General features: G+C 46.2%; 1 protein-coding gene across 1 annotated transcript in view; it reads right to left on the reverse strand.

Moving 5' to 3' along the window:
• Window positions 1-5,664: 5,664 nt before the first annotated feature.
• TIMD4 (T cell immunoglobulin and mucin domain containing 4) overlaps window positions 5,665-16,958 on the reverse strand; it is a 32,435-nt gene continuing 21,141 nt past the window's right edge. Inside the window, exons 6-9 of the mRNA XM_081135212.1 lie at window positions 11,103-11,146; window positions 9,350-9,443; window positions 8,109-8,148; window positions 5,665-7,167 (exon numbers count right to left, since the gene is read on the reverse strand). Coding sequence (XP_080991338.1) covers window positions 7,083-7,167; window positions 8,109-8,148; window positions 9,350-9,443; window positions 11,103-11,146 — 263 coding nt within the window. The 3' untranslated portion in view covers window positions 5,665-7,082. The remainder of the gene's footprint in view (window positions 7,168-8,108; window positions 8,149-9,349; window positions 9,444-11,102; window positions 11,147-16,958) is intronic.

Here is a 16,958-nt window from a genome sequence, read left to right on the forward strand (position 1 = left end):
AATCATGTGGGGGTACTAGGCCCACATAAACTTGTAACTTAGGCCAAGAATTATCCCGATTAATAGCAACATTACTTTCCGGGGCAAAGCGACCCTCCCTCCAGAAGTGGTTTACAAACACTGCTGCATATTAGAATCACCTGAGGTGCTATGAAAATGTCTGATGCCCAGGTCTCCCCCATGCCAATTATATCGGGACCTCAGAGGGGAGTCAAGCATCAGTATTTTTTAAGTTGCCCACATGACTCCAACGTGCGGCCAAGTTTGAAAATCAATGCTTTAAGCCAGTACTTCCCAATTTAAAATGTGCATATGCTTTACAGAGAAACCTTATTTGAATATAGATTCTGAGGGTCTAGGGTGGGTGCTAGATGGGCCAGGTACAGAAACCCAGGTACAGAAACTCACCAGGGCAGGAAGGCCCAGATGCCTAGCAAGGGGCAAAACTGAGAAAACAAGAACCTTGCCCCCAGGATAACCTTTCCTCCCCTAGCATATCACTGGTCATGTGGTTTACACGCCCTGAGCAAGTTTCCTCCCTAAAGATAATATCTAGGCCTCAAGTATATTTCAGTTCCAGGCCCAGAAATGCAGCAAAACCAGACAAGTGGCGCCGTGGCTGCCTCAGGACCAGCTACATTGACTAATGACCCCCCCTGGCACCGACCAATCAGTGGAGGCCAGGACCCTGACCGACTATACCTGGAAAGCTGATGAATATTCTAGCAAGACGCTCCCCTGAGACCTCCCCTAAGATTCCCACCTGCAAGAAAGAGGTAAATACACTCAGGACAAAGGACCCAGCACACACTCCCCATCAGGGGAGCATACCGAGCCATCTCCAGCCTTCTGAGGGGACCCCACGAGACTTGCAACCAGGGGAGCAACGGGCAGGAGCAGCAGCTCGACCCGGGCTTACCCCCTGAACCTGTTGCCACAGCCCCTTCTTTCTCTGACTTCTCAGTGAGCCAGAGCAGCCCAGCCTGGGTTCTCCTGTTGCCTCAATGCTCCTCCCTGTTTCACTGTCCCAAGTCTATTTTTGCTGCCATCATGGACCCAATACCTTTTCACTCAGTGCTGTGTAGCCCTTCCCTTTGGATATCCCCCACCCCTTCCTTAAATAAATTCAACTTTTCTTTATCTACCATCTGAGATGCTATTTAGCCTGCCCAGGCGCCGACCTTTTGGTGGTGGCCCATTAACCTTTCAGCGGGGACTGGCCCGCATTTCTAACAAGGTCCCCCTTGATGACAATACTGCTGGTCTGAGCCCCACATTTTGAATAGCCTGGGTCTAGAATCTAGATGATGTAGCAGTCTATTCTAACGCTAGATCTGAACAAATTAAATTCCACTTGGGTCCAATTGCAAAGTCTCACACACACACACACAAATGACCGCTGCAAGGAAGTCCAGAGCAGGGACTGTGAATGAAAGAACCCAGAGGGTTGCGACTTTTGGTCTATTTTAGTTATGGACTCACATTGACCAACCATCCCAGTTGGCCCAGGACTGAGGGAGATCCCAGCACGCGGGAGGAACTTTGTTTTAAAACTGGGACTAGTGGTCACTCCAATTATGGTTGTGTGTTTTTTAAAAAGCAACAGAACGGCCAAGCTTTGAACTTCTCCATTCTAATTCCTCTTCCTGGGAGTGACAGGCCACCATGGGGTCAAGGGTGTGCTAGAAAAGATGGTTCGAGGAAAAGAAATGCTGAGTTGCATGTGCCAACAAGAACCTACTGGATGTGACTTTGAGAGGGTAAAAAAAATCAGGCATAGCCAGGTGGACTTAGAAAAACCCAGGAACAAATGTATCACCTGTCCGCAGAGTCAGGTCTAGGGTACCTGGTACCTGGACAGGCTCTCTGCTCTGGCACGGTTTCTTGTGCCGCCTGGGGTAATTCATTCTCCCTGTCTGGGCCTCAGTTTCACCAACTAAACAAAATGAAAGCTGAAGGATGTGTAAGGGTCTTTCCTGCTCCCCCAGCCTTTCTACTCCATGTGCAACACAGAAAAGACAAAGCATAGGACTGCAGACCAGTCACCTTTTCAGCTCAGAGAAAGTACGCACCTTGTTTTGTGAGCAGCTTCTCCAGGGCTCCCCAGGCTCCTTCCCAGCAGCATTAGCATTCATCTTAGTCCCGAGCAGGTCCCCTCTGGTCCTTTGATGCTCAGAGAGCCGAGAACTCACAGCCCTTTTTTCTTTTACTTTAAAGACTGTAACTTGTTTACAAATCTAAATGAAACCCTGTTTCAGACTCTGACTCCCTCCTTCTGCTCTTGCCTCCACCTGGGGAGCCCACTTCTCAATTTTTTGTTTTCTTTAGAGAGACAAAGAACCTCCCCAGCCGCCCATTGCCGCATTCCAGTTAACCTTTCATTAAGCCTGCTGACAGCTGGCTTCAGCTCTCCGTGAGTTAGTTCAACACATTCCCATTGCAATGTGTCCCACCTGGCTTCATTAAGGTTCCTGCCAGGTTCTCCACTTGTCGCTTCCTCTGCAAATGCAAATAAGACTCTGAGTAAATAGTTTGCAGACAAGGAAGATTGAATTATAAAGGAGTGGGGAATTGGAGAACCGTCAAAATACTCAGGCTGCCGCGGATCTGAGTAAACTGAAAGCCATCTGGGTCCATGCAGGTCGATCCCGCCCTCTGCAGGCATGAAGTCTTTCATTTGGCCCCTCAGAGCGTGGGATCCTTCCTGGCCTGGTTCAAGGCCCTGCTCTGTCCGAGGGGGCTGGATTTATGTGACCTCAGGCAAGTTCCTTCATCTATCTCTGCTTCTGTTTTCTCAGCTCTGAAAGTGAGAATAATGTGCCTGGTCCTTAGGGCCACTGTGAGGAGTCAGTGAGAAATTGCCTTGAAACACATAGAGTACCCAGAACATATCGAATGCTCCTAAGGATTGGATGTTAACTGTAAAGTTTAGGTCTAACAGGTTAAGGTCAAGGTTAGCCTAGAAAGGTTAAGGTCAAGGCTGTAGAACCAGGTTGCTGTAAAACCTCAAGGTTTGAGGCCCCGCCATCTAGACATGAGCTGTTCAAGTTACATCTCCATTCAGTTGCATTTCTCATGTGTGTTTGTTATGTCCGAGAATCAGATCCCCTATGCGGCGGAAAGACAATCACTCCAGAGCTGATAATGTAACAGCAAAAGGGACTTTTATTCCAGCTATCTGGGGTTCAGTCGTATCCAACCCAGGGGAATTCTGACTCGAACCCTGATCTAATTTTACAACAAGCTTATATAGGGTTACAGTGAGCAAGCAATCATTGTCTTTGCAAAGGTTGTAAATTCTTCAGGAAGGGTGGGCTCAGGATGTTTCTCAACCACAGGCGCCTGAAGCTTGAGTGCACCTGGTATTTGTCAAACCCACTGGTTTAAGTTAAACTGCCTCCACCCTCTGCAGTTTACTGAGTCACTCATGTATGCCTTTTGTCCTGCCCCGGGGCCTAGGGGCCTGCCTCTGTCTTGGTGGGTCCTCACATGTTCTGTCTCTAGATTTTCAAGTTCCATAAGGGAAGCAAGTCTCTCTCCTGTCCCCCCCTACACACTAGATACTGGGAAGTTGTTTGTAGATGGCTACCACTTCATCCTGATAGCACAGCGAGGGAAAGGGGAACGATTACATCAACACCCTCCTCTGACCAAGGAGTCCCAGTCTAAGGATTACATATTTACTCATTCATTACTTGGTAAAGCCTACCCCCGGGACCTTGAGTCTCAAACTGGTTGCCTTGTTCTAGACCATGTGTTGCCTGCCCAGGACATTGTTTTGTCTAACTTGGAATGTTAATGCCTTTCAAGTGGACACACACATTCTACTTCGGTACAGGCCACATCGCGTCCCATCACCTCTCTCACCTGTATCAGCTGCCTGGCCTCCAAAGTCATTGGAGTTTGTCACCCTAGCCTTCTTCTGGGGGGGCTTCTCCTCTGCCCCTGTGGGTGGAAGTCAGGAGACAGGAACCTGAGATCTGCATTTAGGAAAGATACCTCTGCCGCAGCGTGGAGAACAAATCGGAGAGGGAGAGGAGTGAGGCTGGCCAGCAGGATCAGGGAGCTGGCTGCAGGAGTCCCGGCAGAAAGGATTGCAGCTTCAGTGAGGTGTCTCCCATCAGCCTCCTCCTGGACCTTTGCCTCCTGTCACACCCACCAGCAGAGCCCCAGGTGGGAGAGAATCTTCTTTTTAATTTACCTTTATTGTTGAAAGTCCCTCAGATGTCCCCATTCTCCACCCCCACTGATCCCCTCCTCCCCACATCCCCCCACAGGCTTTCCCCACACTATTGTCTGTGTCCATGGGTTATGCTTATAAACATATAAGTTCTTCGATTAATCTCTCTCCACCCTCTCCCCCACCCCCACCTTCCCACTGAGATTCATCAGTCTGTTCCATGCTTCTATGTCTCTGGATCTATTTTGTTCCTCAGTCTTTTTTGTTTATTAGATTCCACATATGAGTGAGATCATGTAAAACTGAATCAGGAAGAATCAGAAGACCTGAATAGGCCAAAATCAACTGATGAAATTGAAGCATTAATTAAAAAAAACTCCCAGCAAGCAAAAGCCCTGGTCCAGACGGCCCCACAGGGGAAGGGAGAATCTCGGTGAACTCTCAACCTTTCTCCCTTCCCCTGTTAAGGATTATTACACTGCAGTAGTTCTCTAACTTTAATCTGCATCTGAATCACCTGGACTGCTTGTTAAACTACAGATCACTCGACTCCCCCCACCCCCAAGAGTTTCTGATCCAGCAGGTCTGGGGTGGGGACAAGACTTGGTGTGTCTAACAAGTTCCAGGGGATGCTGAGGCTGCTGGTCTGAAGTGCACAGTTTAAGAGCCACGGAGCCAGAGCAGGATTCCTAGCCCTAGCTGAGCTTTGAAACCACTTGGGGCATTTAAAAAAATTTTTTTTAGATGTTCAGGCCACACCCCAGACCATTGCAAAAGAATCTCTTAAAGAATGGGACTCCGGAATTGACATTTAAAAAAAAAAAAATCTCTGCAGTTAATTGCAATGTTCGGCCGAGTTGAGAACTACTAAGTGAGAAGCTCCTGGAGGCTGTTACCAGTTCTAAAATACCATCCATTGAAATGTTTTAGTCTGACCAAGGAGTTTCAGGAATATACTCGGAAAGAGATTGAAAATGGCTCACCTGCAAAACAGAAGGGTACTTGTGAGAGAATTTGCCGTCTTCTTTTCCTAGTCAGACCCAAGCTGGTGGTGGCATTGACCTGGTGGCTGTTTAGCAGGGTGACTAGGAAGCATGAGCTGAGTTAGGATGGGCTGTGTCACTGACTCACAAAATAGTGGAACCTAAGTGTTCAAGGTCACCCAGACCCACTCCGTTTTCAGATGAGGAAACTGAGGCTCTGAACTGGACTCTAGATCCGTTTTCCCCTCAGTTTCTAAATTTGGGTCATTTTCAGTATCTCAGGTTAACACAGAGGAGAGCAAGTCAAGCCAAGAAAAAGGAGCTGCCCCCAGGCTGTTAGTGGCTTCCTTCATTTAAGCCAGGCCTGACGCTGCTCAGCACCAAATGGATGAGCCAGAAGGTGTGTTCCTCTGGGCAGGTTGTGTTCCAAGTGCTCGGGGAGAGGGGGGGATTTTTTTTTTATCAACTGCTGGATCCATGCGAGGCATCTACAGGCTGTATCAGTGAAGTAATGAGACTGATTTATTTTTTACCCCCTCTTAAAAGTAATAAGAGAGGAGACATAGAAAAGGTAGCTTCCTTGGAAGCCTGCGTGCTTGTTGCGTTATTGCCGCGATTGCCCCAAACATACCAGGAAGTTTATCAGGGAAATTCCTTCCAGGCCTGGTGGCTTCCCACATGTCTGCCCAGCCAGAGGCCCTTCTCACTCAGATACACACTCATTCATTCATTCATTCACAACCGTTTGCTTTCATCTCTCCCCCTGGGTCCTTCATGCCGCGAGCTATGAAAGTTTTAAAATAAATCTGTTCCGCCTGGCTGGCGTGTCTCAGTGGTTGAGTGTCAACCCATGAGCCAGGAGGTCACGGTTCGATTCCCAGTCAGGGGCAGGGGCAGAGCACATGCTGAGGTTTCAGGCTCGATACCCAGTAGGGGGCATGCAGGATGCAGCTGATCAATGGCTCTCTCTCATCATCGGTGTTTCTATCTCTCTCTCCATCTCCCTTCCTCTCTCTGAAATCAATAAAAACATATTTTAAAAAATAAAATAAAATAAATAAATCTGTTCCTATTGAGAAGCCAATTTCCATGAGTTATGTTTAGAGAAACTAACCTGCATGGCTTTACGGTCACATCCACGCACTGGCCCTGCTGGAATGTCCACGTCATTCACCACATTTTGCTCTGATGGACTCTTGGTTGTTTCCAAAATTAAATTTCCCAAACAAGAATTAAGGTGTGACACCAGGGTCACCTCTAAAGACACTCAAATGCAAACAGAAAATAATAGAAAACCAAGGAGTTTTAGAGGTGAGTCAAAATTATGGTGCGATTCCACGTCATTCCCTGCATTATTGATGAAGCATAGGCCCAGGGCTGCTCACACCACACCTGGAGCAGGGCACCCCACTATGACAGTTGGGCGTAAAGAGAGAGATGCAAATGCATCCAAGATAAAGGCAACTAGGGGAGAGGAGGTACCAGAAATCATGTCCCGGAGGCGAGGTAATTTACAGAGACGTGGGGCTCCCCTTCCGGTACCTGGGGCACTACGTTTCCTATGTTCTGTGTGAGCACCATGAGTTCAGCTAGGGCTGACAGGCAGATGCTATCTGGAGACAGACTTTGTTTTCCATATTTCTAAGCCTCAGAACTGCCCTGAGACTGAATGGACTCCCCTGGGTGTGGTAGTGAGCGCATCATCACTGAAAGGGTTCAAGCATAGTGTGCAAGGTCACTTAGCAGAGAAGGTGTGGTCTCTGAAGTACCTTTCTCTTGCGAAACTAAAGCAAGGCTGGCTCAGTGACACCAGTGGAATTGATGGGGCTTCAAACAAACAAACAAACAAACAATCTAAGACTTATTTTGACAATTCACACGTCCTGCCCCTGTCCTCCATTCTAAGCAAAAGTGGCAAGTCATAGTGTGAAAAGACCTTCTTCATCTTCTCTTCCATGCTGTATGTCATCGAGGACGTTTTTACTTTCTCCAGGGTTGTGTAGCCTACAAAGAGAAAAGAGGCTGATCATGGGAACCTCCGAGACCAGGAATAAATGGATGCAGCCGATGCACAGCACAACTAACCAAGGCTGTAAGAGTTAAAAGGGTCCAGCCCAACTCTCATTTCACAGATGGGAAAACTGAGGCCACAGGGGATAAAGGGATTTTGTCAACCTAGTCTAATGGGGGATTTAGAAGTTTCTATATTAGAAAATATAAAATCACAACCTAAAAATGTTTATTTTTTTTTAAATCTCCAACTATGATCTTGGAATGTCACCTTACTGAGCCTCAGTTTCCTTACTTGTTAGTGTTTATTTGTTAACAAATATTGTGGTACTGATGTAATTTTTAAGTGAAGTTAAGGTCTTCATCACAGTTTACACCAAATCTTTTTATTTCTTTCCCAAAAAGTTACAGAACTGGACAGATATCCAAAATCCTTTTCCAGAGACTCTTCAAACTATTAAAAACAACAACAAAACAAAAACACACACAAAAAAAACTGCTCCCATGGTCTAATTGTGCAGAGGAAGCCATATCCCAGGAATGATATTCTATGTTTTTTCATTGTTCATATTGCCAACTCTCCTCTCCATAAACTCCAGTTTAACAATGTCCTTTAAAGTACGTTTCCCAGAGTCAAACAAAGAACTTCTAGCATAGAGTAGAGTGACGTGTCACCTTCTTTCTTTTGGGCGTCATACTTCTATTAATGCAACCTGCCTTTGCAGTTGCATTTTGGACAAACGTTAACAGTGTTAACCAAGGCGGAGGTAAATGTGAGCTAAGTCCCCACCTCTTTTTCACCTCTAATGTCACATCTCTCCAACCCTGTATTTAATCAGAACACAAGCACAAGTCATTAAACCACTGAGTAGTATCTAATCATTTGTAACACCTTGTACTATCATTACAACGATCAGTCATGCAAGATGAATTACCTTGTGTGTTTCTGGAAGCAATTGGTTTTCATGACTTTCCCTGGAAAGACAAGGCCACAGTATAAGCATAGGGCTGTGCTAGGACATTTGAAATGCTGGCGGAGCCCACTACCACCTTAGGAAAAGCAGACGTAGTCTAAAGGTGAGGACCTAGGGACTGGCTTCGGCAGGGAAAGCCATTCCTTTTCCTGGATCAAATGACTGCTTCTTTAGCCCCTGGGCAGGGCCCATCAAAGACAAAGTTGTTCCAACGTTGTGGGCAATGGTGTTAAGCTGCCTCATACCTGAGTCATTTGCCCGGCCGCAATTCTAGTGCTCTTTTGGGTTTTAAAACACTTCCTTAGGAACCTTACACGCCTTTGGAAATTTCCTTTTGCAGTGTTCACCAGGGGCAGGTTTCAAAATGTGCAAGTCTCCCTGTTGTTGCTCAAACAGGCTGAGATGATTACTACTCTTATCTCCTCACTCGCTACCTTGAAACGGTTTCCGTTAATAATTTCAGAACAATCCTCCCCACCCCCCATTTACAGCAGGACACGATGCCACATGCCTATACTTGGCATGAAAACTATAAACCCTATTTCATGACTCCTTTTTGCGGCGTTTTAAAAGTTCTTTCGGAAGTGAGGGGCGGGGTGCAAGGTCATGGACCAGATGGAGAATTTCATGACAACTATGGACCCTGCCCCTTGAAAAATGCAGGTAAGAACGTACAAGCGCTTTTGTACGGGATTTCAAGGGACTCACTCGTCCCCTAAGTTCCATCTGTGCACCCCAGGTTAAGAGCTTGCGTTAAGGAGACAAATAAAAAGAGCAGGGATCATTCATGGCTTCCTCCCTGGGGCAATCCTAGCCAGAGACGGATACGGGGCCAGGGTTTCCTCCACCCAAGACAGTGATGATAACAGCACTTTCCACTGAGCGCAGTGCTGCGGATGGAGTGAGTCAGGCCAGTTAAGAGTCTAGCATCAGGACTGACACCGAGTAAGTGTCCAATAAATGAAGGTGCTCTTGTTGTTGGTTTTTTATTTTCCAAAATTAGGACTCTATCAGGAGGATGAGACTTGAAGCTTTTAGCATCTTAGGGAGAATGGGTTTACCTGTCACCTCCTTGACCAGGAGGGAGACAGTGGTAGAAACGGGGCTTCGGGGAATGGAGGAAAGGAGCAGGGAATGGTGCTGACCTACTCCCAGGTCCCCCTGGAGACTCCACCGCTCTAAAGGGCTTCACCCATCCTTACCTCGAAGGATCAGCCCTACGATCAATGCACACAGCACAAATCCCAGGGAGGAAGCAATGATCTTCGCCAGGAAGGCGCTGTCCATCCTGATCGCCTGGTGGGACATAGGGAGGACGATCGGACCACTTGTTTCCGCACGTCGCCCTCGCAGGAGTTTCCCTCCCAACCACACCCCTCACCCGCCAGGGCTTCACAGCATCTCACACCTTTTGCCCCGTGTGTCTCAAGATCAAAATAAAGCCAACCTTACAGATCATGAAAATGCCTTTAAATTTCCGAAACCCCGAAACATTGACCCACACTCCCCAATTCTCCTAAGTCTTAGACACCAGGCATACGGGCTGTGGGGCTCAGGCGTCTGAAGGTAAAAAATGAAGGGTGCCGGGAGCTGAGTTCACTATCAGATCCCTAGGCCCCCGCCTGAGTCCTCTGAGCTCTCCCCCGCCCCGGGCAGCCCTTCCGTGGCTGACTCAGACTTCTAGGGGCAACAAGATCAAAAAGCAAATGGAACTCAGTTTCACATTTCCTACAGCTGTGGTTCTCAAAGTGGAGCCAGGGGACCCGTGAGATCAAAACGATTTTCATGAGACATTATTTGCCACTTTGACTGTCATTGTCTCCTGAGAGGTGCAGTGGAGTTTCGCAGAGGTTACAGGGCGTGTGAGGTGATGATCTCACCTCTCTGATGATGGCCTATGTAGGCAGGTGTGAGAATCTCTCTCTGCTGCTGAGCCAGACACTGAGACTGGTGAATGTAGAACACTGCCACTTTCCTCACTACTACTTTCTCCTTTGGAAAAATGCAGTTATTTTTCACGAAATGTATGTTACTTGTGTTAACGTAGAATGGATTTGTTATTTTTCTTTTTCAATGAATACACGTTGTTTTTCGTTTCTCAGTGTTCGTTTTTATGAGTGTGAAAGGGCCCTGGCGCCGCTGAGAAGCGCCGCTGGGCGGGTGGCATCCAGCTCCCCTGGGGGCTGCGCCACATGCCCGCCGGGCCGCGCTCCGCCTGCGGGCCCGTCCTCCACTGCAGCGGCAAGGACGGGACAGCAGCCTCTCTGAGGAGAGAGGGGACAGGAAAGGGGGGGAGGGGGACTTCATTTGTCCTTTAATTTATTTATTTTAACCCTCACCCGAGGATATTTTTTCCATTGATTTTTAGAGAGAGTGGAAAGGAGGGAGGGGGAGAGAGAGGAACACTGATGCGAGAGAGACACATCAACTGGCTGCCTCCTGCACGGGCCCTGACCGGGGCCGGGAATCAAACCCGAGACCCTTCTGTGCGCAGGGAGATGCTCTAACCACTGAGCCACACTGGCCAGGGCCACTTTTCCTTTCAGATGTCTGTACTGCCTGAAGTTTTTTAACTAGTGCGGCTTGAGTCGCTCCTGTAATAATAATAAACATTAATGAAGGGCAGCCTCAGAACATAGGAACACGTGTGGCAGGTGACAACTCTGCAGGGTGTCAGTCATCCTGGGCCATGCAGAAGGAACACACAGCGATTTTCCATATTTGTCTACCATTTTTCTTTTTGCTTTTCAGAGCATCTGCACATATAGAAGTAATAATATTGATGTTATTTCCTTCAAGAGTACAAGTCTACAAATTCCTTAGCTATTTCAGAATCGTTGCCATGCATTTTGCAGCTTAGATGTATATGCTCTCCCTAGTCCATTTCTGCAGGCCTCGAGCGTAGATTTTAAAAATCTAAGTCATACACTTCAAATACTTCACGAAAATGTTTACCTGTCCTGGTTCAGCTTCATCCACAAAATCTGTCATCTCAGTGGCTGGGAAGGGAACAGGAGAGAAAATGTTTGTATTTCTTCTGAGAGAATGAAATATCACATTTTGAAATAAGCTTTCCAAAGCTCAGATAGAATTTCAGTTGATGTGTTTAATCTTTGAATATCATCTTTTCTGGTGCAATTTACTTATGAGCATTTGTTTTGATACGGTTTTAACTAAGGCTCATCTGCTATCCAACATTACCCAAGAGGAACATCCCCATTTTATAGATAGGCAGAGTGAGGCATTAGGCCAGCGGGCAATTGGGTCCATCTGGAGGCCCCAGCAATGCATTCAGGATTTTTATCCAACAATAAAATGTGTCACTCTATCAGTTAACAAACAGCTACAGATATTTATGATAGGCCAAGCACTTATGGTAGCTATACCATTGACCTTGTCAATGGAATTTACACCTTAGTGCAGAAGACCCAATTTAAACAAATAATGTGACTAGTCGAAAAACAGTTACAATCGTGCAAAATTCTGGGAATAAATAGTATATCATAGGGCCACTCCATGAGGGTGGCTGACCTGTCTGAAGGGCCGAGGAAAGTGTCCTTGAGGATGTGAATTTTAAGCTGAGAGGTGGAGTCATTTGTATATAACAGATCTTTGAGTCCGACAAGGAAGAACCTGCTGAGGATGTGCCAAGTGCTGAGCACTGTTCCGGGCACTAAGAACCCTGAGTTGAATATGGTGTGGCCTCGCCCTCACAACACTTACAGCACCTCAGAGGAGGGAGACCAGAGGGCTAGTTACCCTAACAGTCCAAAGGTAAGAATGATGGGGAATGGACAGGCGGCTGGGGAGGGTGGGCAGAGGGGGAGGCCCACTGGCCAGCATCGTGGTTCAGTGAGAGTTATTAGAATTAAGCTCCATGAGGAGGGGTCCCCCTCTGCCTCCTCAACCCAGGAACCCCAACACTTCCTGACACATACTTGGAGCTCAAGAAATGGCTCAGCTGGAGATACTGGTTTGAGAGTTATCAATATCCAGGGAGCCATTCGCATCCTCACAGTGTGTAAGAAATCCAAGGGCTGCATGTCCAGACGGGGATGAATGGGGGTCCTGGGGAACCCAGCACTCACAAGGTGGGCAGAGGAAGCAAAGGAGGAGACGGAAGAAATGGGTAGAAAGTGAGCAGAGGCCAGGGCAGGAGATGTCCAGGAAAGATGCAAAAGCATAGTGCGATCCAACCTTCTGATAGAAACCGAACGCCATGCCACACGGAGCCAAGGCCTGAGTGGAATAAATGGCCAGGCGACTAATCACTGCAACTGCGCACTATTTCCCCAGCGTCCTCGCACGCGAGGCAAGAGGAGAAATGCAGTTGGTTTCCTAAGGCTCACTGTTTGCTACCAGAGAAGTGACTTGTTGAAACCCTAGGAGTAGAGAGCTCCGAGGGGCGAAGTCGAGTGTTTTATATCCTACAGCTCAGTTCTTGTTTTACTCTCTGCTATTATCCCCTAGAGCTGGAAACCGCAGGTAAGAATTCAAAACTCCTACCCCTTTTCTTTCAAAATCCTGTTGTACTACCATCATTTGTGATGGATAAGCCTGAAACTGAAACCATCAAAGAGAAAAGCCGGCCTGGGCCAGTTTTGTCTGAGCTAATCTGTATTTTAAATTGGAGACGTCTAATGGGGGAGACATCCTGCAAACACAAAAGCTGCGAATGATGCCAAACAACACTTTTTCTTCTTTTTTTTTTTTCCTTCAAAAAAAAAAAAATGCCCAAAGCCTCAGTGGGAAGCACTACAAGGTCCACAGGGTAGGACACAAAACAGCAACAAGAAACACAAATCAGGGATTTTTTTTTCCTTGTGAAGGGTAGTGATGCGAAGGGCTAGGGGATGTGGGTGAGACGAGTCGAGACTACTGGTTTTTTTGTTATCTGCAAGAAAAACAATTCTGCGACAGGGGACTTGTAGTGGTTTGAATATTGTTTCCCCAAAAATCATGTCCACTAGAACCTGATTGTGACCTTATTTAGAAACAGGGTCATTGCAGATGTAACTAGGTAAGGATCTTGAGGTGAAATCATCCTAGATTTAGGATAGGCCCTGGACGCAGTGGCTGGTGTCCTTACAAGAAGAGAAGAGATCACAGAGAGAGACACAGAGAAGGCCACGTGAAGATGAAGGCAGAGATTGGAGTGATGTTGCCATAAACCAAGGGGTTCCTGGGGCACCGGAAGCTGGGAGAGGCAGGGAAAGATACTCCTCTTGAGCTTTCAGAGAGAGCAAGGCCCTGCTGACCCCTTGATTTCGGGCTTCTAGCCTCCAGAACTATGAGAGAACAGATTCCTGTCGTTTTCAGCCACCTGGTTCAATTTGTTCCAGCACAGTTGTACCAAGTACAAAGCACGGTATTCAACACGCATGCAAGAGGAAATGTTCAGTACAATAAGTCATTGTCCTGGGTCTAGAAAAAGGGATGGGCCCACACAGCGGTCTCCAAAGAGGGCTTGGTGCTGACCATGAGGGTGCAAGGCCAGCCACTGGGTACGGCGGAAATGAGAGTGTCCATTTGATATCTATTTAAATTTTACCCTTTAAACATTCATCTGGGAGGGGTATATTTCAAAATGTATATATGAATATGGAAGTGTGTGTAAACAAATTATCAATAAATGTTTCTACTTGTTAATAAGAATACATTATTAATCTGGTCTAGAAGGAAAAAGCGCCATTTGTCTCTCCAACAGTTGGGAGACCATGATAGGCAGAATGACACCCAAGTGTCCACGACCTGATCTTCAGAATTTGTGAATATGTTTTCTTATGTGGCAAAAGAGACTTTGCAATGTGATTAAGCCAAGGATCTTGAGAGGGAAAGGTTTGTCCTGGATTAGCTACTGAGCCCAATGGATCACAAAGATCCTTCTAAGGGGTAGGCAAAAATGTCCAAGTCAGGGTATGTGATGATGGAAGATAAGGCCAGAGGGAGAGAGATCTGAAGGTGCCACGTTGCTGGCTTTGAAGAGGGAGGAAGGGGCCTCAAGCCAAGGAATGCACGCGGCCTCTAGGAGCTGGAGAAGGCAAGGAAACAGACTCTGCCCTAGAGAACAGGGAAGGAATTCAACCCTGCCAATGCCTTGATTTTAGGACTTCTGACCTCCAGAACTGTAAGATAATAAATCTGTGTTGTTTTAAGCCATTTTGTTTCTGGTAATTTGTTCCAGCAACAACAGGAAACTAATACAGACACTCTGGTCATTAAGATCTTCCAAGAGAACAGGGGTTCTGGGGATGGGCACAAAGGATGAAAGGAAGATTGACTTCTCATTTTAAAATTTTTGTACACTTTGTACCTTTGCCATGTATGTGTATTGTCTGTCTTAAAATAAATAACAACAACAAAAGAATCTTACAATTAGCCACACTTTTTCCCAAGTCATGTACTCACCAATACTTCTGATTAATATTAGGTTTTCCAACCGAGTAAGAATACATTTACATAAAAAATACCAAAAAAAAAAAAAAAAAAATGACCCGTTGGCATCTAGAGTTCTCACCGTAAATTAGACAATTAGCTTGCTGGTTTAATTTTAGGCTCCTGGGTTCTTGGTATTGTTAACTGATGGTCATTGGTACCAATTTATCGCCAAGAGGAGTCCCCAGTTCGGGGCGTGGTGAAGACGGAAACTTTATTCAGTGCAAACAGCTCAACAGCGATGTAGCCATGGCTGTGAGGCTGCCCCAAGGGCCTGTGGCCCCGGGACCAGGTCCCTCTCCAGCTAGGCAGCTCTGCCCGGCTCTGTTCTGCTCCCAGAGGGTCTGCTCGGGCGATCTCGCTGATGTTTCAGCTCTGGCTGGGGAAACGGTCTTCAGTGGAAAGTGCGCTTTCTGAGCCAAAGGACAGCTGGCTTGTAGTGACAGGAGTCCTCATGCAAATGAGGACTCTGCGTCATCACAGTTTGGTTGGTCCAAAGGCACTGCTCTGTGTGGTCAGAATAGCCCCGCTCTGATTGGCCTGAGCTGCACGGGGGTGGGGGACTCTCAGCCCCACTGGCTGAAATGGGACCCCAGCAGCTCCTGTATACGGACCACCTTCGATGGTAGAAGCACAGCACTGGCAGGCAGCTTCGTGCAGAGGCCTCTCCGGGAAGTGCGGTTTGTGTGAAAGGACCTTATGCAGAAATCGCTACTAGGCCCTGCTTCTGTATTTGAGCCCAGTTAACCACCAGGAGCTCTATTTAGCAGGTGTCTTTGCCCCTGCTCAGGGTTCACAGTATGCACGCATACTCAGGCAAATTGAAATTTCTGTAAAACTTTTGACCCCAGACCTTGGAACGTTATGAGGCTACCACTCAGCTCTCCTTATACTTTACCATTACTAAGTATTTCTTTTAAAAAAAAAAAAATCTGTTTTTATTGATTTTAGAGAGAGAGGAAAGGGGAGAGAGAAACATCAAGGTGAGAGAGAAACATTGATCGGTTGCCTCCCACATGCACCCTGGCAGGGGACTGAGCCTGTAAACCAGGCATTGACCGGGAATTGAACCGGTGACCTTTTGGTGCATGAGACAATGCTCAACCAACTGAGTCACACCAGCCAGGGCACTAAGTATTTATCTTTACTAAAGTTTCCTGGCTGTGTGACCTGGGGCATCTGAGTTTGTTCATCTGAAAATGCTCATATTTCACCAACTGATATACTATGTCCTTTTATTTTATTTTATTCTAATTTATTTTTTTATTTTTAAATATATCTTTACTGATTTCAGAGGGAGGAAGGGAGAGGGGGAGAGAGATAGAAACATCAATGATGAGAGAGTCATTGATCGGCTGCCTCCTGCACACCCCCGACTGGGGATTGAGCCCGCAACCCGAGCATGTGCCCTGACCGGGAATTGAACTGCGATCTCCTAGATCCTAGGTCGATGCTCAACCGCTGAGCCTCACCTGGCTGGGCCTATGTCCATTTTAACCTTTATATTTCTGGATGACTTTGTACAGAGAATTTTGCATAATTTCTAAATTTTTTCAAATGTAAAAATTTTAACTGTAAAATATTGTATGTATCACGTGTTAATCGCCGGAAACTCTCTAAGATGCCTGAGTCACCAGCTAACCCTTAGGGTATGTGTCATTTCTCTGAAGCAGTACCACAGTGACCTTCTAAGTGAAACTTTGAGGGCAGGTATCAGAAACCGATCAACCCACAGCCAAAGACCGTTTGGGTGGTGTTATTAGCAAACCACCTCCCTAGTCCAAGAGTACTGACCTGCAAAGATGTACAGAATATATATCTACCAACATCCATCTCTATATAGATATAGATATGTTGTTTGTTTGTTTAAAATAATGAATACATATAAAAATGAATGAAATCCAGCTAGAGGTTGTAGACTAGTTAGTTGTGTTGTACCAAGTCAATTTCTTGGTTTTGACAATGTACTGTAGTAATGTGAGATGTTACCATTGGGAGAAGCCAGAGGAATGTATGACCTCTCTGTACCATTTTTGCAAGTTTGTGTGAGTCTAAAATTATTTCAAAATAAAAAGTTTAAAAAAAAAATAATTTAAACCAGCCATTTCGTATGGTTCCATCTAATATATGCATGATACATAGCAGCTTTACAGTAAAAATGTGTTGAACAAAATTGTTGAGTGAATTTTAAAGCAAGTTTAAAACAATATAGAGAGTAATTTGTAAAAATTTTGAAAATTTTATAAAAAATAATCATATATGTTACTATGTTAGTAGGACAAAATGATCTGAGTGAATGTAGCTCAAACTGTTACAGTAATTAATCTCTTTATCTTGGTCATTTGGGGTAGGATAGGGGTGGAATGGGAGGGTAGG

Source organism: Miniopterus schreibersii, assembly GCF_964146895.1.
Source record: "Miniopterus schreibersii genome assembly, chromosome: 4".
NCBI classification, from domain to species: domain Eukaryota; kingdom Metazoa; phylum Chordata; class Mammalia; order Chiroptera; family Miniopteridae; genus Miniopterus; species Miniopterus schreibersii.